The sequence below is a fragment of the Cynocephalus volans genome, chromosome 2 (genome assembly GCF_027409185.1).
Source record: "Cynocephalus volans isolate mCynVol1 chromosome 2, mCynVol1.pri, whole genome shotgun sequence".
Lineage (NCBI taxonomy): Eukaryota > Metazoa > Chordata > Mammalia > Dermoptera > Cynocephalidae > Cynocephalus > Cynocephalus volans.
Genome location: NC_084461.1, coordinates 13,885,020 through 13,911,276, shown reverse-complemented (window position 1 = coordinate 13,911,276; position 26,257 = coordinate 13,885,020). Strand labels below are relative to the sequence as shown.

The 26,257-nt window shown below is 44.0% G+C and overlaps 1 protein-coding gene across 2 annotated transcripts in view; it reads left to right on the top strand.

Moving 5' to 3' along the window:
* The window catches only part of ANKH (ANKH inorganic pyrophosphate transport regulator), a 142,222-nt gene that overhangs the window by 80,101 nt on the left and 35,864 nt on the right, over positions 1-26,257 (top strand). For both annotated transcript variants that reach the window (XM_063083470.1, XM_063083462.1), the window contains exons 2-7: positions 490-706; positions 10,343-10,461; positions 14,034-14,117; positions 19,717-19,887; positions 22,092-22,226; positions 24,429-24,521. In XM_063083470.1, coding sequence (XP_062939540.1) covers positions 490-706; positions 10,343-10,461; positions 14,034-14,117; positions 19,717-19,887; positions 22,092-22,226; positions 24,429-24,521 — 819 coding nt within the window. The remainder of the gene's footprint in view (positions 1-489; positions 707-10,342; positions 10,462-14,033; positions 14,118-19,716; positions 19,888-22,091; positions 22,227-24,428; positions 24,522-26,257) is intronic.

Sequence of the window (26,257 nt, the reverse complement as noted above, 5' to 3'; positions counted from 1 at the left end):
CTGCGCCATGAAGGTACACACAAAACACATACCCAGTGTTACGTGTGCACGTGTGAACACACATACTTTCATTAAGGAAAGAAGAACCCATCACCCACCCCATATAAACTGGCTGACTCGTTTCCAGAATGCCTATTCTGTTATGGGAATTCAGCCTACAAATAAATTTTAACATGTTGGTTTTTTTAAAAATCAACATTTTATCAGAACTTCTTTGAATTGTTTTCTGATATTAACATAAAATACATGCTTGTTTTTTTCTATAACTTTAATCTTGACATACAGGCATCTCCCCCACGAAAAGATTCCCAAACTGAAGCTAACATGAAAATCAATAACTTTTATCAAATTACAGTGAGATTTACCCTATAAGCTGCTGAGCGTTTCTACAGAAACAAGGTCTACTGAGTTTGCTTCTAGAAGTGTGATGCCCCAGAAATGAGACTCCATTTCTTACACTGCTATGGGTTGTCTTTTCTCCCCTCACAGGCCTTGAACCGGGGCATCGCTGCTGTCAAGGAAGATGCGGTGGAAATGCTGGCCAGCTACGGGCTGGCCTATTCCCTCATGAAGTTCTTCACGGGACCCATGAGTGACTTTAAGAACGTGGGCCTGGTGTTTGTGAACAGCAAGCGAGACAGGACCAAAGCTGTCCTGTGCATGGTGGTGGCGGGTGCCATTGCTGCCGTCTTCCACACCCTGATAGGTGAGGTCTAGCTTTGTTAATTTCTTGTTTCTTTTCATTGATCTACATATATTTACTGGAATAAGTGATCTTCAGGAATTATCAAACATTTCTTAGGAAAATTTTGGGGGATGGCAGTTAGGAGTTTGTGTTCCTACCTCAAGAAAATATAGTGTGTTTTTCTAGAAAGCTGGAGTTTTGTGTCTCTGATTCCCAAAGTCACGGGGTGGGGGTGGGGGGGCGGTGATTTCACAAACAGATGATCCTATCTAGGAACAGCATTTTGTAAGTTCCACAAAATAGCAGGTGCTTTTGTTAGAGATATGTGTATCAGACTCATTGAATCTGAAGAATAAACATCAAATGATGGTTATTTAGAATTAATGTTTATCAGTAGTGAGAACAGATAACAGATTGTTTTATTTGTTAAATTAATTTGTTCTGGGCCCTCATTATTCTATTTTATTCATAGGCAAGACTAAATACTCTTGGCATAACATTCTTTTCATGAAACAAGAAAGCTATATCATACATACAGTGACTGGCCTACGATTTAACCACGACCTTAGAAAAGCACATTGCTTCAGGACTGGAGTTCTACTTCTGCTATCTTCTTGGTATTGATAACACCCCAAGGGCATGATGTTGGAACTTCTTAGCTTTAGAACAGCTTTTTTACCTGGCATAAAAATTGAGTGGCACATCTATTAAAGCCAGTTGCATAGAACACCATGAATGTTCATAAACCCATTGTGTACCCTAAAATTATTGCTGGTTGTATGAGAAGCACAAATGTCAGTGTTGAATGAAGGAGCCAGAAGATTAAGCAAACCATTTACAGTGTATTCACATGACAGCTAATTTTTACTCACATAACTGCGAATCTAAAAGTAAATAGGGTTAGGCCTTTGTGGTTTCCTTGTTAATGTGGCATAGAATTTCATGCTAAGAACAGTGTAGAAGACAGCAAGTCTGGTGATGGGCCAAGTATCCAGCCCAGGTGTTGATGTGGTCATGGAATCTGTGCTCGGAGCTCCGGGGCCTGGGGTGGAGAGGAGATGACCTACCTCCCCTCAGTGTATGCCCTGAACGCTAACTCGGGACTGAATGTTTGTACAAGGACCTGTATTTGAAGAATTTCTGCAGCTAGATTTGATCTGGGCCATTTTCAAAGATGGTATATATTTGAGAAAAAGCCATACTATTTTAAAATAGGGAGCTTTTCTAAATAGGTGAATGGGTTCTCTTTTGCTATCAGTCTTTTTACATCAGACACTTAAACCTATTTTCACTTCTTAGTGATGCTGAAGACAGCTACTTACATTTCTGTTTTAACAGTCAGCTCTTGGATAAGTATGACAGGGGAGCATGGATGTAGACAAAACAAAAAAGCAAAGACTCCAAACAGATCTGACTTGAGAAGCCGTTGCACGACCTCGGGCAGTCCTCATTACCTTTGCTAGGGCTAATATTGAAATGAGCGTGTAGTCCCTGCATGAACAGCTCCTGAGTGGGGCCTACCGTAAGTACAAGACGCCACGCGTTATAAATCCACCGTGCTTAACTCACAGAGTGGGAATAGGAACCAGAGAACTCTGGGTTTAAACTTAGTTCCTCTGTGTTCCTTTATTCTGGCAAAACTAGTCTAATCACCATAAGCATTTCCATGGGTGCTATTTCTTCGTCACCTTAATGAATTTATTTTTATCAAGTTCTGATTTTTCAATGGCATTTACATAAGCACATGTGAGAGCACGGAGCCGGAAGAGATTCTTTCCCCTGGGGGCTGGGACTGAAAGGCCTTGTTACTAGGGCGTTTCTTAACTGCCTCTGAAAGGATGAGCTGAAGTTCAGCCCAACCCTTTGTAATGTTTTTCTCATCTTTGGTACAAAATAGAGTCAAGAATTTAATCCTGTGCTCTAAATTAATATTTTGCTGTAGTCATATAGAATTCCCAGTGGTGACTCTTCTTGCCTGTTACATTTGTTAATTCCATCCCATCAGACTCGTGGCATTCTGCATTTTTTCGATTTAATGGGCAATTCCTTGCTTCCTTTTTGCTTTGCTTCCTACTATACCTGTTCATTCATTTTATTCTTTAAGATATTAGTTGGGCCGGCCCCGTGGCTCACTCGGGAGAGTGCGGCACTGGTAGCACCGAGCCCACAGGTTCGGAGCCTATATAGGGATGGTCGGTGCGCTCACTGGCTGAGCATGGTGCAGACCACACCATGCCAAGGGTTGCGATTCCCTTACCAGTCAAAAAAAAAAAAAAAAAGATATTAGTTAACTTTCCCCAGCATGATGCCTTCTGCTCGTTCAATGAGAATATTTCTCAAACGCTGATAAAATTCATTCATTTTCCCGTAGGATGTTGTTAATATGAATGCGAACCATTTTTACTGTAAAGTGATATACACCCCTAGTGTTACCAGAGCTCATCTTCCTGCTTTGAATGTGGGGGGCTTTTATTCCATAAACTCTTCTTCCCAAGACCAAAAAAGTGAGAGTAAGAGTTGCCCTTTGCTGCACTCACCATGAAAATGATCCAGTACCCACTTGTCCTATATGGTGGTTCAGCAAAGTACGTACTGAACACATAGCCTGTGCATGTCATCCGAGGATCAATTGACCACAAATTGAGAATAGAGGTGAGGTAGGCACAAAAGATACGGTGGCCAGATACACCCTTCTCCTGAGTAGATGTAGCTGATGGAAAGTGTGTGCATGTGTTTAGTGCCGATTTCTAGAAGAATGCTGGCAAACACTGTTTTCAGCCAGTGAGAGCTTTTTAGAGATGGCAGAAGTAAACCAAAGTCAAAGTGGGGGGAGTTAAAAACCTCCCCTGGATGTGAGAGAGCACAGTGACAGCGAGCAAGCAGAAGAGGAGCTCTTGGAGAGGATAAGGTGTGGAAGGCAGAAGTGGCTGCCCATTGATAAATCAGGAAGAAATGAAGCAAGAGTTCAGGGTTGAATGTAACAGGTCCTGGGGTGGACGCCCTGTGCTAGGGCTGGGGCAGGGAGCCAGGGAAGGGGGCTTTGGAGCCTGAGACTAGGAAGAGCTCAGCTGACTGATGGAGAACAAGAGGGAAGGAGGGCTGGAGAGAAGGGAGGGGAGTGGGGAGGTCCAGTGGACAGAGAGGAGACAGGCAGGGAGAGCATGATGGTGACAGCCTACAGCTGTGTGCCGAGTCCCCTGGAGATCCTTTGACACCTGTGGGCACTTTTTGTGACATCTCAGGGACAACCATATTGAATAAGGCAGATTTATTCTAGTGTTCACGTAAGTATGTTTAACTCAGCTTTAACCAATAAAGGTCTATATGTTCTGCTTATTTGCTTCTTTATAACTTGGTGGTTTCTAAAGAAATTCCTTATATTTATAAAAATTAGCTGTACTTTATCATTCTGCATCATCTCCTTGGTTTGGTACTCTAAAATTTCTTTCAAAGATTGTGTATTCCATGATGCTTCCAGGCGTTGGAGAAAGCCTGATTCCCAGTGTGATCCCTGTCTTAGATTTCTTCCCAGTCTGGATAAACTTCAACACTCCATACTTTTCTTTACTCACAATCTACCAATCCCTGGATGATATTCTTCACTTACAAGAGGTTTCAGATGTGAACATCGCCAGCTGCAGGTGTAGCTCCTTGTTTTCAGTAGCCTAATGTCCTCTCTGTGCATCAGTTATCGGGCCACAGTAGCACAATTGAAATAGGCTCAGGTCAAAGAGCACTAAAAGCTCTTTTGTCATCCATTATTAATTGTGTTTGTCCCAATGAAGGAAAGAATCTTTTATTAGGTCCATTTCATTACATTTGCTGTAGTTACGGGATTCTTTTTCCTTGCGTTTCATATTTGTTTTTTGTTTTTTTTCCCCCTTTGTGGATCTCACTGGTGAGCTAGGCATTCTCCCATCACTGAGATGTGTGCACATGGTTATGGGTTTCCCCAGATATGGCTGGGGTGGATTCCTCTGACACGCAGGCACTTCCCCAGGGATGCTTGGTGGAGATTGTGAAAGAAAGATGGCTCCAGAAATGTACCCAGCAACACCTACCACCCACCCAAACCTTATGCAGTGAGCCAAGTGAGTAGACACTAGGAATCATGTTGGATTGGCAGACTCGAAGTATGGAAGATCCACTGGCCCAAAAGCTACTTTTCATAGCCTGGCTCTAGATACCCAAATTGCAGGAGCCTTCATAGGCTTTCTTGGCCCTTGTTGGGCAACTGCCAGTAAGTGTCACCTTTTTAAGTTTAATTATAGATGAGTCCATGAGATACCATTTTTAAAAACTACAGAGCACAGGGTTTACCACCACCATGCCTTAATTTAGGTCCATGGTCTTGGTGCAGGTGTTACCCTGTTTCTCCCTCTTAATCAATCTATAAGAGAGGAAAACTTGCTGACCTTGTATTTGGTTTCATTTGAGTCTAAATTCACTTTACCTGCATGGAAATTATCATGACCTCCCAATTCACGGAGATGTAGAAACCATAGCTGTGGATTTTAGCTTTCTCTACATGTTTATTCTCAACAGTGACTGGCAAAGCCCCTTCAGTGTTGTGAAGCAGCCCAGGTCGCCAGCAGAACTCAGGGGAATGAAACTTTTGCGGGTTCCTGTGCTCCTACAGTGAGCAGTTGAAGTAACTTCTAGACTGGTTCTGTTTGCCAGACTTCTCTTTTCAAACATTTCCATTATTCATTGAATATCAACCAGCTCTGTAAAAATTGGTACAATTTGACATAATTTATACCAACAAGGGTGCTAGGAATGAACAGACAGTTTCAGTATAGTCTCACAATTTATTGCTATGTAAAAAACCACCCCAATAAGTATTGGCTCAAAACACAAGCATGTACTTTTCTCACCAGACCACAGGTTGCCTGGGAGGTTCTTTTGGACTTGGCTGGGCTCGTGGCTCCGTGGTCAGCTGAGGGTCAGGAGATAGCTCTGGGGATCCTGGCTCCCTGGGGGCCTTTCAGCTGACTGCAGGCTGGCTTAGACAGCCTCTGCTGGGACCACCGAGCTCTCCTCCATGCGGTCTCTCATCCTCCACTAGCATTGCCCAGACTTGTGAGAGGGCTGTGGCCATCTTCCTAGGCAGGATAGATGCACACAGGCTGCTGAGGCCAAGAATCGGAAGCAGCCACCATCATGCCCACTGCCCACCACTGACCAGAGCCAGTCACAGCCAGCCCAGGTTCAAAGGGTAGAGAAATTGACTCCAGCTTTTGACAGGCAGAGCTGCAGAATCACGTTACAGAGGAGGGAAACAGTGGGGACATTTTTACTATCAAAGAAGTGACCCTAATCACTTCTTTTGGGGATTATGGATTCAAGCATTTAGTCAACGTTTATCAAACATCTCCTATGCAGCAAACACTGGGCTAGATTCTGGGTATTCAGACATAAATAAGACATGTTCTCTAGAGAGAAGCAGATATCTTAAAATAAATTATTTTGAACGCCACTCTACCAAGTCTTGATACCAATGAGAAAGAATTTTTGTTCTTGTGTTAAAACTCCACATTTACTTTATTGATGTTACACATGGGTTTATGATATCTCTCTGAGGCCTAAGCAGTGTTTACACCACCCATTCCCATATTCTCCAGACAAATGTTGCCTGGTACATATAGATATATATTGTATGTCTGTGTCCCAGAACTGTCCCCTTCATAGCTGAGTTAGTTGGCACAGTGCCTGACGCATACAAGTCATTCAACACATATTTGTTCAAGTGATTTAAATATGGCCTGTCAGCCACATGAACACACACACTTTGGAAATAATACATTAGAAACACAGGTGTGAAGTTACCTGCTACCATGAAAAGCCTCATAAACAGGACAGAGTAGGTCAACAAATCGTACTTTTGAGACTTTTAAGCACTGAGAACATGGGGATTTTAATTAGAATAAAGGTTCCCAAATTTACCTCTTGTAAATACACATATTATCCTATTACTAAAATTGGAGTAAAAAACTTTTTCCTCAGTGCCTGTGGGAAAATATATGTATATTTTTTCAATTAATATTAATATTTTATGGTTTGCAACAAGTGCTAGTAACTACTGGATGAACAAGTTTGAGAACCACCAATTCCAGAAAGAGCCCGTCATGCTGGTTGGCTGAGGTCAGAGCAGCTATGGATTTGAAGGGCGCTTTCTGCTTCTCCTTGTCTGGGCAGGGTCAGAGCTGTCTACCTACCTGTAAACAGGCCATCGTGACATCACAAAATCTATTTACATCTACTCAAAAGCCTTGTTTAATTTTTTTTTTATAATGTTCTGCTCTTCTTAGAGAATACAAGCTGTTTCAGAACAATCTTAGAAAGGCAGTTTATAGAAGCTGAAGGTTACTAAATGTTGCTAAGGCAGCTAGCTTGATAATTAGGCACCCTGTGCAAAATACTTTAAACAAATTACCCCCAGCCATCATCTCTGACTGGACATAGCTCAGGAGCACAGGAGAAAGGGAGGTGGGGGCAGGAGAGTGTGGGTGTAAGCACTTGCTGGGATTTTACACTGACAGCTCTCAGGGTAGAAGCAACTTCTGTAGTTACAATCAGATTCTTCTTCTACTATGTAGGGGAGGAGTAGAAGGAAGTAAGAAAAAGCTTCTTTCCTTGGCCTCCAAATTTCTTCTCTAGTAGCTGAAAAAGGAAGAGACTAAAATGAAGTCAAAAGAAGCAAAAGGAGGCTTGGACCCATAAGTCCTAAAGTATCCTGGAACCCGGGGAGCCCCAGAAGAGCCCAGCACATGGTCAAAAAAGCAAGGGCGGTGGAGGTGGGGACACCTTCTCACAGAGTCAGAAAGCTGGGCTGGGCTCATCCCAAGGAGAAAGGACTGAGAACCCCCAGCAGTCCTTCAGACCCCATTAAACTTTAAATATTTACTGCAGTTACCCTGCATAAAAGGCACTGTTTCCGATGTGTTAGTTAAAATATTCTAATAAGTAGGCATATTCATGGGGGTGGAGAAACTTAATTCCGTTGACCACTTTATTCCCAGGCAGCAATGCGAACCATGTGCCAGCGCTCAACTGCTCAGACTGACATGTTCTGTCTTTTCCTGCTGCTGCCCCCAAATCTAACAAAAATAATTCTTTCTCTCCCTTTCTCAGAAGCCACCTGTATTGGTTTCCTAGGGCTGCTGTTGCAAAGTACCACAAACTGTGGCTTAAACAACAGAAATGTATCATCTCACAGTTCTGGGGGTTGGAAGTCCGAGATCAAGGTGTCTCAGGGTTGGTTCCCCCTGAGGCTGTGAAGGAGAATCTGTCCCATGCCTCTCCCATAGATTCCGGAGATTGCTGACAACCGTTGGCGTTCCTTGGTGTGTAAAGCATCCCTGATCTCTGCCTGCATCTTCACATGGCATTCTCCCTGTGTGTGTCTGTCTCGGTATCCAAATTTCCCCTTTTTGTACGGACACCAGTCATATTGGATTGGGAGCCCACCCTACTCCAGTATGACCTCCTTTTAATGAATTCTATGTGCAGTGGCCCTATTGCTAGATAAGGTCACATCCTGTGGTAGTGAGTGTTAGGACTTCAGCGTCTGGATTTTGAGGGCACATAGTTCAGCCCATAATATGGCCCTAGTAGATCTCAGCCTTTCACCAGATCCATGGTCCCCAGCTGTGGCCACTGCAGTCAAGTCCACCTAGCTGGCGTTTTATATGGGCTGTGACCTTTACCAGGGAATCTTAGTGCACGAGTTATTCATAGCCAGCCCCGTGCTCTTGCACTTGCCATGCCTCACTCTGCCCCCGGTGGCCTCTGCTGGGGTGGCAGCAGTGGTGTGGGCAGGGTCGAAACTGCCTCCTTACACGTCCCTGCCCAGTGAACATTTGTTGACTGAATGAAAACAAATGTGCAGATAAACAGCAGCAGCAATAAACATTAAGACAAAATTTCTATGGTTCGGCACCCAAAGTAGACCATTTCTGTGATGAAGTAACATCTTCATCTGGCTTTGCGGTGCGGCCAGCTTGGCTCGTGTCTGAATGCACTTCTTACATAGCTGCAAAATCAGGCTGGAGTTCACCCTCCCTGCCTGCCGGGGTCAAGTCAAGCCTCCTCTAATGCGCTTTCCATCTCAGTACGGCTTCTCATCCACACGGCAGGGACGTGACAGCCACCCCTTCCTTCCACGTCCCTTGCTGTAACTAATCCCATCTCCCCAGGTCTCTTCTCTCTCTGCCACATGCCATTCTGTCTCCTGCATTTCTCTTCTTGCTACTGCAGAGGCTCCGATGGCCCCCCTGCCCTGCACACCTGGCACCTGTGCTCACCTGGCAGTTGGCCTTTTGGTTGTTCCCCTCTGCCCCTCCCGGGAAGACTTGGAGCTCTCCTCCTGCACCTGCCCCCACCCTGCCCCCACTTGGTCTCCGGAAGTCACAACCATCCCAGCCTCCCTCCCTTGACGTCACTTCCTTGCACCTCTGCCCCACCCCCCACTGCCATGGTTCCCATTCGGGCATTTCAGTATCCTGGAGATCATCTCTAAATCTGTGATTGTTCCCATAACTCAACACTAAGCCTGACAAAGCATGGAGGGTTATTTCTTTTAACCAATTAATGTGGTAATAAGTTGTCCCCCAAACTTTGAAATGTGGGGGGAATACTTATTATTTCGCCTAAAGTGAGACTCTCTGCACTCTAGCTTTGTTCCAATTTTGAAGCAGTTTCTGTCACTGTCAAATACGTTAATATCCATAGTCAGAAGAGAATGAAAATAGTAGGAAGGCCCGCTGGTGGAACACTGGAAAACACTGAAAAACACAGAGACTATTTTCGTATGTAATATAAGCCTATATCAATGAGGTAGAAAATAGCTCAGTATTTTATCGAGTCTTTGCTAATAATATTTGTCAGAATGCCCAGCTAATACATTAGGAAGAGCTTTCTTTTTCTTCCCATATACCCACCCAGCAAGTACACATCCATTCAGCCCATACTGGTGAGTGCCTGCTGTGTTCCAGTCACACTGGTAACAAATCCCAGCACGGGAGGAGCCCCAAAATTCCACTGTGCGGGACTAGACCCCGAGTTGCCACCCTCCTCCTAAAAGCTGAAATAAAAGGACTAGCCTCTGTTCAAAAGCTAGCTTTAAAATTTGTATTGAAAAGGCATATCGACATCTAGAGATTTTCTCTTCGTGAATAATTAAGGATATGTGTGAACATCCAGCTTCGAATCTATCCATCAGGCATTCTTTTATAAAATCAAAATTATGGGAACAACGTGAGTGTGGAATAATAGGAGACCGAGTTGAGACTAAGTAAACCTACAAAAAGGAATTCAATTCACCGAAAGGAATCCAGTGAATTAAAGTGTAGAAGCATGTCATGGAAAGATGTTCATGGTTTAGAAAGAATATATTTATAGTATGATTCTGTATTTATGTTAAAACACACACCGTAACAGAACCGGGTGATTAGAACCCAGAGTGTTAGCTGTGACCCCTCTGGGTAGAGAGATGAGATTGTAGGTGACTTTCTCCTATTGGCTTATCTAAATTTTTTAATTTTTCTACAACAAACAAATATTATGTTGAAAATTGTTTTTAAGGTTTTGAGATAGAAAACATTTAAGGCTGTCTCTTTCTAAATATCACCACGCGTGTTCTCTGACCCTTCGCAGCTTACAGTGACTTAGGCTACTACATTATCAATAAGCTGCACCATGTGGACGAGTCAGTGGGGAGTAAAACAAGAAGGGCCTTCCTGTACCTCGCTGCCTTCCCCTTTATGGATGCCATGGTGAGTAGAGAAGACCGTTGGCTTTTTTTTTTAATCGTGGTAAAATATAATCGTGGTAACAAAATTTACCATTTTAACCATTTCAACTATTTTTGTGTGTACAGTTCGACAGCGTGAAGAACATTCACGTGGTCATGCAGCTCATCTTCAAAACTCTTTTCATCATGCAAAACCGAGGCTCTGTATTCATTAAACAGTGACTCCCCATCTGCCCTCCCCCCAGCCCCTGGGTACCATTCTACTTTCTGACTCTATGAATTTGATTACTTTAGGTACCTCATATGAATGGAGTCATGCAGTATTTGGCTGTTTGTGGCTGGCTTATTTCACTAAGTATAATGTCCTCCGTTCATGCAAGTTGTAGCACGTGTCAGAATTTCCTTCCTTTTTAAGGCCAAATTATATTCCAGTGTATGTATATACCACATTTTGCTTATCTGTTCATCCATCGATACTTGTGTTGCTTTTACCTTTAGATTATTACGAAAATGTTGCAGTGAACATGGGTATACAAGTCTCTCTTTGAGTCCCTGGTCCCAGTTCTTTTGGGTCTGTACCCAGAAGTGGGATTGTTGGATCATATGGTAATTCTATTTTTAATTTTTGAGGAGTCATCACACTGATTTCCATAGTAGCTCTATCATTGTATATCCCATATAGTAGTGCACAGGGTTCCAGCTGACCGTTGACTTTCAACCATCCATCTTGTCAATTTATTTTACAAGAATTGTCTGTATTTGCCACAAGTTTTGATGGGCGGCAAGAGAGACCATTTGAAAAATTTGATTCAAATACAAAGTTCTTTTCTGATATACTCAGGATCAAAAGATCTGAATAGCTTTCTTAAAAACTTCCCACCTGTGTGGTATCAACACCCAAAGCTTTAATATAAGAGTCTCTTGAACATTGCTGATAGGATTCCATTACTTTAGTAACCAGCCTTGCTACATTAGCTAAGGGTCTGCTCACTCGCATAAACTCTTTGTCATGATACTGAAGCATTCTCAGACAGTGCTTTTTTTCTTTTCAACTGTGTCATAGATATAAAAGAGACTTAGCAATATATTTATATATTTCCAATAATGTTCAATACTGGAAAATAAGCCCTTTCTTTGGGCTCCATTTTAAATTACCCTTGGAAGGAGACTCAAAAGTATGTTAGTCTGGATCATTGTTTCCCACCCCTACCTCAAGTTTTTTTTTATATACGTTAGATACATGAGCTAAGTGCACATCTGTGTTAAGGAAAGAGACAAGGTGCAAAGACATATGGCTCGTCTTCTACAGTGTCATCAGAAGTCTTTGTTTGCCGGTAGTTAGGTTATTGGCACGGCCTCATTGAATCTCTGACAGCTTTCTACCGGTTTGCATGCTAGCCTTACATATTAACCTGCTAGCTGGGACATGAAAGTTCTGGTTCTTACGTGTTATGATGTCACTCTGGGAGCGAGACTTGAGTCATCTGAACACTTGTACCTGGACTTGCTTTTTCTCACTTGCTGCAGGTGTGTTTACTCTGGTAGCTGCTGCAGTTAACTCAGGCAGCAGAAAAAGGCAGACGGGTTGTGGTCCACAGAGCACGGTGGTAGCACCGTGCTTTTAAACCAGCTGGAGGACTGAATGGAGTAACCTTTTCACATCCTGAAAGAGTTAAAGCCTAACTTCCTCGGCAGAATCCATAATATTGCTCTAAAGCCTGTCCTCCCACCTGGATTGCAAGTGGGAATCTAAACACATAGAAGAATTACTGTTAGACGGTGAACTCCAGGAACTCTAGACATCAGAAAAAGTGAGCTGCAGACTCTTAACTACACTGTATTCCACTACTCTTCGGCTGTATTTATTTGCCATGAGAGAGTTGCTAAAACGCAGTATTACAACAGAGCATTTGTGATTGGTACCCTTTTCTTCCATATTTCATCTGTGAATTCCCCCTGAAAGACCCTAGTATAATAGTAAGAGACTGCTAATAAAAATCAAAACAGCAAACGTTTATAAAGAGTGGGTCATCTCCTCCCTCCTCCCCCACCCACCCCCAGCAGCATGGCCCTGATTTGTTGGGTGGAGAGAGAATATTTGAAAGCCATGAAGCTTCTCATCCAGATGAGTTTCAGATAGCAAGGACAGCCCACAAGCCTGTTTGCAAATGTTTACCTACAGTTTGTGTTTCTTTTAACACTTGGCACTTTGGGACCTATGAGCTGAGGAAGGACGTGGAAGCTGCTATACAAAGCCTGGACACAGACCTGTTGCTTTGCCCCCCACAGATTTGTCACCCCTCTTCCCTTGGATGACAGAGTCACAAAGGATTACTCAAAGCCCATCTCTTCTGAGCAGTGAGAAGCCCTGAAGTGGTTAACTTCCCCGGAACCCTCAAGCGAGAGGCATCCCTTCCTTGGGAAATGAACCCGGAATTGGGGTTCTCTTCCCACATTTATTCTTCAGCCCAGGAAGTTACAACAAGAGACATAGGTGGGGTTATAGTTTAACAATATAGGCTGATAACTTTCAGTGAAACAAGTCAGATGACATTCCATTAGACAATTAAGTGATTTTACAGCAATTTCTCAGTATCTTTACATAACAATCAGTAACTAGCCTGGCCTTGAGCCAGCAACCTTGCCGTGTTACAATTCTTTATCTTATACCAGAGACTTTATAGACTGAGGAAAATTTCCTGTCCTTTGCAAGGTCAATATTTGAAACTGCAAGGCTTTGGAAAACCAGGCCCTGTGAAGTACATTTGCTTTAAGAATCCTCTACGCAGACCTAGGGAGTAGATCATACTTATCTGGTAGTGTTTAGCTCAGGTGAAGTGTTATTTCTGTGGCAGTCCAAATCAGTCTTGAAGGTAAGAAGGACAATCCTTAAGCAGATCCTCTCATGAACTTCAAACCTGTAGAACTGCCATCCCGGGGCTTCTTGTTATCTGCTGCCCTTATAGGACCTTCCTCCTCATTTCCCTGAAGACATAGTGTGTCAGATCAGATCCTGCCCAAACTTACAGACAAGAAAATAGAGAACGTCAATCCATCAGTGAGACTGATTAATGAGTGATTGATTACATTAATGACTGTAATAACTCAGAACCAAATTAAAGCCCTCATTCTAACATGCTTCATACGAGGATAATGCTGCTTTTCTGTGCTTCAGAGAGCTCCAGGAGAGAGACTGGGTCTCCTCCGTTCTTGTTACTCATTCAGCTTTCCTGCCGGGCACACAACTAGTGTACTTAACCGGTACACTAGTCTACATATAATTGGTACTAAATAATACTAGGGTACTTCCAAAAGCTCATGGAAAAATAGAATTAAGAGATAACACAAATCTTTCCATGAACTTTTTGAAGACTCTTCATATGTGCAGTCACTGATTCCACTTAAAAATCTAACATGCAGCTAGCCACCAGACCAAGTTACAGTAAACTCTCCAGCCAAAGACTTATCATAACTTTGCTGCTAAGGCTCTCGGGGGTATAAAGTGTATTTCAGGAATGCGCAGTAAATTGCAATGACAAGAAACAATAGAATCCCAGAGATGTACCTCATGCCAAATTATTTTCTTTCTGGCAGGCATGGACCCACGCTGGCATTCTCTTAAAACACAAATACAGTTTCCTGGTGGGCTGTGCCTCAATCTCAGACGTCATAGCTCAGGTGAGTATGGTCTGTGTGTCACCCAGAGCTACTCAGTAGCTGTCTGGCGTGTGTAACAGAACTGGCCGGTGCTGTATTTTTCTTTCACTGTGCGGTGCATTCCTCCATCCCACCTAGTTTCAGCAGCAGCAAATGTGCGCTTCAATAAGTGTTTGCTAATGAATGAGAAAAGGAAAATCCCTATAGTAAAAAGTATGTATAGTCTTGCTAGAATACGGGTTATTTGGATTTAAATTTGTTATATGAGGTTTTGACCTTTGTTTTTAAAGAGTGTGCATACGAAATGACTATAAAGTCACACCTGGTACATTTTGGGGTGGTCATAGGGTCACTGTGCACTTGGCCTAACAATTTGCAGTCCGTCACTCAGTTCTAGAGAGAGCCCACTTAGGAATTATTCTTAAACGTTGTTTCTTATGTTGTTGTGCTGCAGGACTGCTGTTCCCACGTGATTTCCCCAAATAAAAAGAACCGGGAGGTGGGTTCAGTTATCTTTTTCAGGCTGTCTGAGAGGAAGGCCTGCATTTCACTTTCTGCTGGGTCTGGTTCTCTGAGGTCTGGCAGCCAGCCCTGGCTTTCTGTTCTTGCCTTCTTCTCCTACCAAGGAGACCACGTGAAAAGCTTCAGCAGAAAATTAGATTTAATTCCTACAATTTCTAAATTAGACTAAGTTTCTACGTCAGGGATTTGGGAGAATGATTTCTTCATAGAGGAGGAGGTTAGACTGATCACTAAACTCCCTTCCAAATTCTCAATTCCATCCTACGAACTTTTCCATGCATTTTCCCCTGTTGTGCACCCTCGTCTTTCAGCCACCTTTTTTCAGTAATCTACTCTCGAGCTGTTAGTACCTCCCTAAAGACCGAGAATTAAATTTCCAAGTTAATTGCATTCACTTCATGGATCACTATTAAAAGTAATTTAAATTAATTCCTACTAACACTGTGTGTGTGCTCACCTCAATACTAGCTACCAACATTCTTAGATTTATTTTGTTAATTTTCTTGTAGAGTTATTAGAGAATTTTGTCCCAGTCTTTCAGCATCCTCTGAGAGATGAACTAATCTGCCTTAATCACTTAATTTAAAATTAAGGAAGCACCTCTCATTTCAGACATTGTCATCAGCAACTCAGCTAGCATTTGTAGATGTGTGTTTTTTCAAAGGCAAAAAAAACCTCTTAACTTTGCCTAAAATAAAGACTCGTATAGTAAGCATCCAAAGGCAGAAAGGAAAAGCATACCTCTGGAAAATACTTTGCCAATACACCTACAGCCAGTTTCCTTTTCAGTTTTAAATCTGAGCCTAGCTCTTGCCTGCTGAGGGAAGGATGGCAAGTTTAGACGCAGATCTGGTTAGCAGGAGGATGGAAGTGGGGTTGAGATGCCATCTGGCCTCAGGCTGTTCCTGGTGGAGTAGTTATTTTAAACCTTGTTTTTTGAGTTCCTACCATAATTTGGTTGAGGGAATAAATTCTATTTTTTTCTTAAGTCTTTTATCCACACACCCCCCCCCCTGAGAAAAAAGTGTGTGTTAGTTACCTAATTTGCTAATGAGTAAATAGATCTTAAGCAAAGTACTTTAAAATACCACCTTGACATAGATAACAAGTCATCCCCAATGACAAAATGAAAATTGTTTATAATGCCTCAAATTTCAGTGGCAACTCTTTCCTTTTTAAAAAAATTTTACTCAGCTAATCAATTGCACACAATAGTACAGAAAAGCTCTTGGTTTGGTTCAAAGGTGCCATGCTTTACTGTGCCACCATTATTGTAATGGTCATATATTCCTATCAATCATATTGCATAGGGATTTATGCAAAATATTGCTGTTTTTTGTTTCATTTCATGGTCATGTGGGCTGTCTTGGCTTGCTCAATATCAAAGTGAGAATTTCCTTGAGGTTGTTTGCCCTTTCTGGGACCTCACATCCTATGACCTCTATGCTGCCACCAGCCCTTGCCTTTTGAGGTCAGCTGCCATCCCAAGGAAGATCAGATCATAATCTCCCTTGTCTCCTGCCTTTTCATCTCAGCTTTCCAGCAAAATCCCAGTCCTGAAACAACTTATGTTATGTATCTTCCTCTACCTGCCCCTGGTGGCAAATGACTCTGCAGAAAGTTACACAGCGGGACAGACTGATCAGACTGTAAATGTCCGATCTCATCACTAACCTCAGCTGACTGTGTAGGAACTATTTCAGAAGGCCTCCATCCACCTCACTTCCCAACAGACCACCTCACTTCCCACTTCATGGAGAAAATTGAAGCAACCAGATGCTTAGCTTCTGGCCACCACACCTACAAGCTTACCTTGAAACCCTTGCGGCAGCTCTGTTTCCCCCTCATTGTAGGAGAGGAGTCCGGGGCCACTTCTCCACCTGTTCCTCAGGTTTGGTCCTGCTCTCTCGGGAAACTTACTCAGCAATCAGTTGTCAGTGATCCCTTCCCTCTCCCTGCGATCATTTCTTCATGCACATACATGTGCTCAAACGTCATTTCAACACAAAAACAACAAGCTTTCTCTGGATCACATGTCCCCTTTGGCCACAGTTCTCTCTCTCTGTCTATTACTTCGTGGCCAAACCTCTTGGAAGCATGGTTTCCACTCCCTTCTCCATTTTCTCACTTGCCTCTCACTCTTTTACCTGTTCAGGTTTGGCTTCCACCCCCAGCAGTTCATCCAGACAGTTCTTACTAATGACCTTGTACCATTAAACCCGGCAGGCAGTTTCCACAGCCCTTCTCTCCGTTGACTGCTCCCTCCTGGGTGAAGCCACCTCCTTCATTGACTTAGAAACGTTGGTGTTCCTTACGGCCCTTCTGCCCGTTCTGCATTCTGTTCCTGAAGAATCGAATTCATGCCCTAGGTTTATACCATCTACAACGTGATTGATGATCCCCAAATGAATATCTGTAGCCTTGTCTTCTCTGAGCTCTGGACAAGCCTATGCAAATGTCATGGTGACATTTCCACCCAGATCCTTCAAAGGCACCTTAAGCCTGAATTAATGATATGATCTTCTGTATCAAGCATTTCATTTCTGAGTTACTCCATGACACTAGCATCTGGTCAGAAAGTGGGCAGCACCTTAAAAGAGTCTCCCTTCATCACCAAGCCTTTTAGTTTTGAATCCTAAATGCTCCTTTAATCTGCCCTCTTCTGCCCATCTCTGCTGCCCTCACCCTGGTCCACGGGGTCATCCTGTCCCACCTGGGCTACTAGAGAAACCTCCTGGCTCACCCTATCTCACCTCTGCCCATCTCCTCCAGCTTTTCTCCATCCTGCCCCACTGCAGCCACAGTGATCTCTTCCCAGTAAAATTCCGGCCACCTCCCTCCTGCTTATAACCTGCTTAAAGTATAGCTTCCTGGTGTTCTTGATACAAAGCCAAAACCCTGATCATGGCCTGCAAGGTGCTGAAGACCCTCCCTAGCCCTGCACTCTCCTCATCCCCTCACTCTCTGCACACCAACTGCAGGTCCTTCCTTCACTTTGGCTGAGTCCCCTCCCCAGAAGGTCTTTGCACACTGCTCGCTCTGCTGCCTCAGTCCTGGCCCCCCACCCCCATCAACTCTGCTGCTCCTACTCAGCTCAGACAGCGCTCTGCAGGGGCCACTCCCTCACCCGCGGCGCCAGCTCAGCCCCTCCCAGGACATCTTTCCTTGCAGTTGGGCAGCGGATGCTCACTGGGAGCATTGTTTGATGAATGCTCTGTCTCCTGCTCTAGATTGCCAGTTCCAGTAGAGCAGCATCTGGGACTCTCTTATTTATCACTGATCCCCAGCACCAGGGATGGCATCACTCAGAAATGCAGGGGGAGGCTGACATCTTCACGTTGGCCCAGGGAGCTGCTGACCGAGAGTCCACGCTGCTCTCCCTCCCTTCCGCTCTTCAAGCCATTTCCTTGTCATCCCACAGTCATTCCTCTTGAACTTGTGTCTCCCTTTTCCTTCTTGTCCAGATCCTCCTCCTTGGTCCTGCTGAGCCTTCCTGGACTTGGCAGAGGAGGGGCTGATGTTCACATACTCATTTTTCATACAACTGGTTTTCAGTCCCTGAACATTATCATCTTAGTTTCACACTGTTGGTTTTGAAGGTGTTCAGTGGGAAGCTTGCTGAAGATACACTGACTCCAAAGCATGCATATAAGGATGTCCTACAGGTCTTTAACTAGTTAGATAAATCAGTGAGCATTGTGGCCCTCTCACAGAACTCAGTCTTTGATTCCAGACACGGTGTGTCCTTAGCCAGGCTCCACCAGGTGTTCTCATCTTTCAGGTCATGCATTACACTTGGCCCACGTGGAAGCAGCAAGCATGGAGCTAGTCACGGCTCCCTCATTCCCCTTGCTGAGCTCCGCAGAATCCTCGGAGGGGGACGGGGAGGAGGACAGCTGCCCCCACTGTGTCCACTCCCACTGCCTGTGCTCCATGCAGCCTGGTCATGTCCATGCAGCCAAGCAGTACCTCTGTCCTCTGAATTCCCCTGAGGACTCAGTGGCAAGGCCAGTCTCATGTACTGGGTTTCAGAACGACAGCCCAGCCTCCAGAGTCAGCGTGTGCTATCAGCAAACCACCTCTAGTTTCTAAAACTTTTGCTGAGTTCAGAAGGGTCTCTCTCCGTTGTCCTGCTCTTCGGTGCTCCCTGTGGTGATGACTGTCCTGATGTCACGAACCATGCTCCTTCTCCAGCTCCTTTTGCAACTTGTTACCATCACTGATTTCGTGATAATGCTGTGATCAGGATAATCCTTTGGGTAGGATCACTCAGTGGGATTATGCTTAACATGCCTATTTTTCCATGGACATTTGGTCATTAAAGTTGATGTTGCTCAGGAATATTCCCCCTTCCCCCAGTTACCCTGCTTTTGCACTCAGTATGCTTCCAGGGTCTTCTGAATGAGTCAGTCCCAGGAGGACTCTGGACAGGCTGAGGTGACTCTCTGATTTCTCCAGGATGGGGAGGTTAACACACTGTTAAATTTGCTTTAGAGACTGTACCATTCAATAGAGATTGATACTGTTTTATGATTTCAATCTATGCTGACTCTGATTATTTCAACCTATTCCACTTTTATAAGGTAATATTTTAAATTTTAATTTAGGTTGTTTTATAACAATTACTGGTGGTCCTTGTTGCAGCATTTTCAGTGACTTTCACTCTACACATGCTAATGTCCTTTTTCCTGTATATCATCACTGATCACCACTGATTTTTCCTTTGGAAGGTAATTTGCGTCCTCAGGTGTGGGTTGCACGTGCATCCCAGTATCCAGCCTCAAGAGGGAAAAGCTCTACTACATTTAGGAAAGGGGAGCTAGGAGGCCAAAGTTGCTTGATATTTTTAAAGCAATAACCTTAACCAGATGTGCAGTTGCCTTATAGGAATCTTAATGGTGAGTATAACAAAACGATTGGTGTGTTCTTCCAGTGAACCCCAAACGTCTGCACCTGAATTGTACAAGAGCAGCGTTGAATCAAGCCCAAGTCCCTGTGTACAAGTCAAGGTTTTCATTCAGAGATCTGTCGACTCTGTGCTTCTGCTGATCAGTTTTCTCTTCTCCCCCATGACTTTTTCCTCTTTCCCATCTCTCAGGTTGTTTTTGTAGCCATTTTGCTTCACAGTCACCTGGAATGCCGGGAGCCCCTGCTCATCCCCATCCTGTCCCTGTACATGGGCGCACTCGTGCGATGCACCACTCTGTGCCTGGGCTACTACAAGAACATTCACGACATCATCCCTGACAGAAGTGGACCGGAGCTGGGGGTATGTCATTTCCAACTCGACCACAGCCTGTCTGAGATTCAAGTAGAATAAAATTGTATTCCATCGCCACGTGAAATGAGAAATCAATGAAGTCAAATAATCAGATTGGCCATGATGTTATACCCAAAGGCCAAGTGCCTCAGTAGTGTGTGCAAGGAACCACAGTTGGAGAATTAATGAATTCTGGAGATCGAAGTCATCTTAGAGGTTACTATCCAGCCTCCTTATCACCATAGGAGGGAACTGAGGCTCAGCAAGTCATGTCAGGCCAAGGAGTAGGTACAACATCAATGGCTCCTCTTACTCTCTATTGTAAGTTATTCTATAGTCAACAAAGATTTTAGGACGGTGAGTTCACATTATTTTTAATTTCATAGCAGGGATCCAAGCTTAGTTTATACTTTCTGCACTGGCCCCAATCACAATCTCTTATTCAGTTTCTCCTAGGAACCAAGCGGAGGAGTAGGAACCATAGGGCAGCACAGAAAATTTTAAGATACGGTCTCTGTCCTCAGGTAGCTTTATGTCCCATATGTCAGATAAGACCAACACAGAAGCAACAATCAGACATGAATCCAAGACAGTATATGAACTTCAGTGAGAATATAAAAGCCACTGAAGTTGAGAGAAAGAACTTATTCGTGTAGTGAAAGAAGCTGTATTAGTCCATTTTTTGTTGCTTATAACAGAATACATAACACTGGGTAATTTATAAAGAAATAAAATTTATTTCTTATAGTTTTAGAGGCTGAGAAGTCCATAGTCCAGGGATCATATCTGGTGAGGAGTTCTTCTGGGTGGGAACTCTCTGTAGGGTCCTGTGGTGACCAAGGTATCGTATGGGGAGAATTGTAAAAGCTCCCTCATGTGCTCCTTTTAAAGCCACCAGTCCACACCTAGGATAACTTATTACTCCATGAATGGATTAATCCATTCACAAGGGCACAGTCCTCATGATTCAATCACCTCTCAAAGGCCCCACCTTTCAAATATCATAAATGGATTTCCCACCCTCATAAAATTGTTACAGTGGGGGTAAAGTTGCCAACACCGAACTTTTGGGGGACACATTTGACCCACAGCAGGTGTCTTTGGAGGAGGTAGAGTTTGGCCTGTGCCTTGAAAGTTGAACAAGAAAGAAGAAAGATAGTACATAATCTAACACAAGTAACCAAAGTATTTAGTTCATCATAAGCATAAACAGTGTCTGATTTATATGTATGCTAATTTTTCATACCCTCAAGTATGACCTCATTGGTTTGTTTCCATCTAGCTATAAAGCAGATATGAATGATCATAGATACCCCTGAATAAATCACCACACTCCACCCTGATCTCTCCTTTGACCACACGTTACTTTCATCATGTCAGAACAGTAATTGTATTGACCACTTAGCTCCATCTGAGGTCAAGCCATCAATGAAACACTATCTAGTTATTTCCATAACTAGGCCAATCACATCAAATTCGTCTTGATGGTAACAATCTGTCTCTTAATATTCAGCCACCAACAAAGGGAAATAAATTAAAGCGTCTGAGATATAACTTTTGCACTCATGAAGAATCAAAACCACCAGTGCATAATAAAAGCCAGGCTTTAAAGATATCATACACTTCCACTGCATAAATCTTAAGAAATCACTTTTTCTTTATCACTTTTATTTTGCTTATGCTTCTGAACAGTTTATATGACTTCTATGAGAGCTTTGAGAGTTAAGAACCTCTGTAGTAGATTTATACATTGCCAGAATAATTAGGCACATTTATATGAGCTGACTAATTCCAAAGAAAATTATAATAATTTTTTATTTCTAAGAGTTACCTCTTACTGACATGGCTGCTAGCCAGCCAGTTTGGTGATATAAACAAAGGCTCATTTCAAACCTGTTTCTCAGACCATGTGCAGTTGGGTTCCACCTTGGTTAGAGATTCCCTGCGTGGAAAGTAGTGATTGGGATCCATCAAGCTTCAGTGTGTGCTTTGTTTTCACAGTAGCTTGCCAACTGCATGAGTTAATTTCTAATAAGACTGTGCATTTTATTTTAATTCATCTTGATTTGTCTACAGAGGCTTTTCCTTATATTACTTTTAAGTATAGTGAATTGACTCGTGATTGACATAAAAAGGAAAAGCATTGATTCTGATTGTTTTCTCTGTTCTACTTCTGGAGTTTAGTGAACTTGTATCTCTGTTTCTTAATGCAGGGAGATGCAACAATAAGAAAAATGCTGAGCTTCTGGTGGCCTTTGGCTCTAATTTTGGCCACACAGAGAATCAGTAGGCCTATTGTCAACCTCTTTGTTTCCCGGGACCTTGGTGGCAGTTCTGCAGCTACAGAGGTAGGCCACTTTTGGGGGATGTGGGCACTTGTAATCACCTTGTGGGGGAGTGGAGGAAGGGACTAAAATTTATTTCCAGTTCATCTTAAGAGCTCAAGTAATTCTGCAATACTGAATTATATGATGTAGTCACACTAGGAAGCATGATGATCTCATTCAGTGACTTATCATGTAATTTTATATTTTCATGATTATGGAAGAAAACATTAAATTCATCCTTCTCATTTACTGTATGAGAAACAGCACAGAAGGAAGGGTTAAAGACACAAAACTAGCTAGAAGCTGGGCTAGTGTGAGAATTCAGGTTTTCTGACTCTCACCCAGGTTTCCATTTTTTAATGGAGTCAGTATGGCCCCTTCGCTGCAGCTGCAGGGGGTGTTTCCTGTATACCACCTTGAGCGTGCCACGTGGTAGCAGAAGTGAGAACACCCAGAGGGTGCAGGGCCACTGCCTCCCAGCCCACCCTCCCCTGTTCTTCCCACTTTCTTGCACACACAGCCTACCTGTCATGGCTTTACCTGCTCTTCGGCAACCTACCAACCTTTTTAATCACTCACAACACAGGAAATGTATCTGGAAACTGGCAGCTACTCCAAAGAAAGAGTCAACTCATTTTTTCCCTCTCTCGAGTTGGGTGTGAACAAATAGAATTACTTCCTTTGTTCACTGCCCTCTGGAGAAGTGATTCTGTCTCTGGAACTGCTGATCCTTAAGGAAGGCTGGTGGCTGCTCGCTAGGGCCTCCTGTTTACATGCTGCTTTTGCAAAGGAGCAGCCTGGAGCCCTTGCGTGCACTGTCAGCGTATCTCCAGCTGGGGTGTCCTGCCAGTTTCCATGTCCTGGGAAACGGCTCACATTGGCTTGGAAAGAGCAGCCCATAAATCAAAAGCAGAATGTTCTTTTGCCTCAGTTTGTTCCTGGATTTTGTTTTTTGAATCATGAATGTCACAGCAGCTATTTTACTTGAACAGTTGAGTTTAAGTTGCCCAGTAAAAAGTATGGGACTATCTCAATCACCTGTGTGCTAGAATTTCATCTTCCCTTTAAATTTTGTTTTTTTAAGAAAAAGGACAAATTGTACATGAGAGATATTTCATAGTTGCCCTCAGTAGCATATAGACCCAGCATGTGGGGTAGGGGGCTGACGTTTATTGATCATCTACTCATGTGTTAGGCATTTATGTACATTTTGTTGACTCTGCAACAGCCCTCTGAGAGGGGTGCTATCATTCTCACTGTGCTGCTGCAGGAACAGGAAGGGAGGCCCTGGGAGGTTGCATGCTTTGCACAGCTGGCAAGTGATGAGGTGAAGGTTTGGATCCAGGTCCGCCTAATTCCAGCTGTCTTTTTTGTTCCACCACACCACACTCTACCATAATTTCTTTACACAGCTGGGGACTTACCTCATGCTCCTGGCACCCCTGGGCATTTCTGTCCTGCTAATTAAAATAGATGAAGCTTGTGCTCCTCCTTTACTAGGTAGAGAGTTGCACCCTGCCGGAATGTAGGTTTAGATGTTTTGTTTGCTTTCATTTTTCTTCCTTTCCATTCATATGAGAAGAAACTCTCATTTTCATGGAAACACATTGATAGCTTCCTGTACAAAATATTTGTTAATCTTCTTAAATTAAAAATCCAAATTGGGCCATACTGGCTGAAGATGGAAGTGAGTCAAGTTGGAAGGAGAGTAGCACAACGCCACTGACACGCACGTAACATGTGAGCCACATGAAGGACAGCACAGAGGCGTAGAGGGGACACCGAGCAAAGGCTCTCAGGACAGAGGGGAGGGCTCCCAGTTTCCTCTGGAGACTCGAGAATTGAGCTAGATGAGAAGGGTCGGTGTGGCTCAATGGAAAGAGCAAAGGTTCTGGAGTCTGGGGGATCCGGGTTGAAACCTTGGCTTCTTGAGCCAGTGATCTGAGCCTGTTTCTCACTGGATTCGTGTCCTTCTGGTCTTCTGTCTACTCCACTGGCCCCAGGGACGCATCAGAGTGCCTGCCCCTTAGAACACGAGGCTCTCTCAGCCACTCCCCTCCCGTTCGTCCTGTGGCTGGCCAGTGCTGGTCACCGCGTGTGGAGGGATCTGTCGCTGGTAGCCGCACCTGAGACCACTTGCTCTGTCACAGAGTACAGGGCAGCTCCTGGAGGACTTTCTGCTGATGATGCCCATGCTAACTCTGCTGATTCCCCCTGTTCTAGGCGGTGGCAATTTTGACAGCCACGTACCCCGTGGGTCACATGCCATATGGCTGGTTGACGGAAATCCGCGCCGTCTATCCTGCTTTTGACAAGGTGAGGACCTGTGCAGTGCGGTGTCTGGAACATGCTTTTTAAAATTACTATTTGACAGACAGGGATCTCTTCTGGGAACACTGGTGTTTCTCAGTCCCACCTCCCCTTAGAAGGTTAATGCAGTGTTGGGGGTGTTGAAGATAACTGTGGAATATTTTCTTCAAAAAATAACAGGGAAAATTTAAGCTTACCTTGATGCTGATCCTATAATGCTTTACCTAATTGATATGCCTATTGTCACGTGGAGGTTATTCCTATTGAGAAATTGTTGGTTTCTAAAAGGGAAAATAAACCTTAAAAAAATTAATCTATTAGATTTTGTTTTGTGGATTGTTTAGTTAAACTAAGAGGTTACCAACCTCATGCCATGTGTTTAAGGGAAGACACTAGACTATGTGCTTCAGCTCATGGGCATGCAGATCTCTTTCAGTTCATGCATGCACACGTTGTCCATACAGCAAGACCTGGATACAGTTTGGTTCCAATGCAGAAGACTTATTGCAGCTGAAAACCTCTGTTGACAGCAGCTCTGTCCTCCCCCAGCTTCTATCACAGCCGAGGAACATAACCCTCCGGACCTGTAACCCGAGGTCCAGTCGGGACTGTCACGCTGATCATTTGATAAATGCCTATTTCATTAAAGCTTCATTATTTGAACCTACAAGCTTTTACTCTAAAATAAACAGCTAGCAGAACATGCCCCCAAAATAGTACACAATGTTTTAAAATAAAAACTAGGAAAGAAGGAAACAGCCTGCCACTGGTACCACTAATAGCTCCTGTTTTGCCTTGAATTTCTATAGAACTAGCTCAGAGCCGTTGCTGATACCATTTCGTCTTATCCCCACAAGAGCCCTATGAAGAGAGGACACCTCTTGGCCAGGGGCCCCAGCAGATCAGCTCGGGCAGTTGGGCAGTTGGGGCTCTGACTCTGGCTAATGTGGGGCTGCCTCCTCCCTCCCTCCCCCACCCTGCCTCCTGGTGGGCACAGGAAGCCCTGGGAAGCCACACAAGCAAGGCCAGGCCACAGGCTGCAAGCCTTCTGCTTTTCTTCACATGGCCACCAGCTTCTGAAATGCCCCTTTAAACTGTTCATGGGCTCCGGGGAAGGGGCAAGACCTGAGGAGTGGGGTCCCAGGAGAGATTTCTGAGCACCCCCCACCCCACCTTGCACTCTTGACTGGAGGGCCGCCTCCCAAGCATCTCCGACAGGGATGAGGTGGAGATGGAAGATCAAGTCTGGAGAGATGTCACCACTTCCATCCACCTCCTCCTCTGCTCCCGCGGCCCCTGGGTAGAGTTTCCACTGTCCTCCCTCTCACAGCATTCTTACCCACTGCCCAGCCCCCATGCTGCTCTTCTGTGTCACTGTCACCTCCCTCTTCGATTCCCATACCCATGCTCACCTCAAACACATTGTGTACCCCAGTGAGTCATCTAGTGTGAGATAAGCTAGTGATCCCGCCCATGGCCCTACTGGGCGTGGAACCTCCTCAGCAGACTAGGTTAGGACCCACCACCCATCGCAAACATTCAGTTGCAACCTCAGGATGCAGAGCCTCCTAGAAAATGCTCTCGATTCCTGCCTTTGAGAGTGGACTTCAGAAGGCATGAGTCCCTTGCAGGAGAGAGCTGGCACTCTGTGTTTGAGTGGGTTTTAATCAGTCTATAGATACAAATCATTGTTTTCCTTTCAGGTGTGTATATACATAAATCCTAGAAAACCAAAATGGACA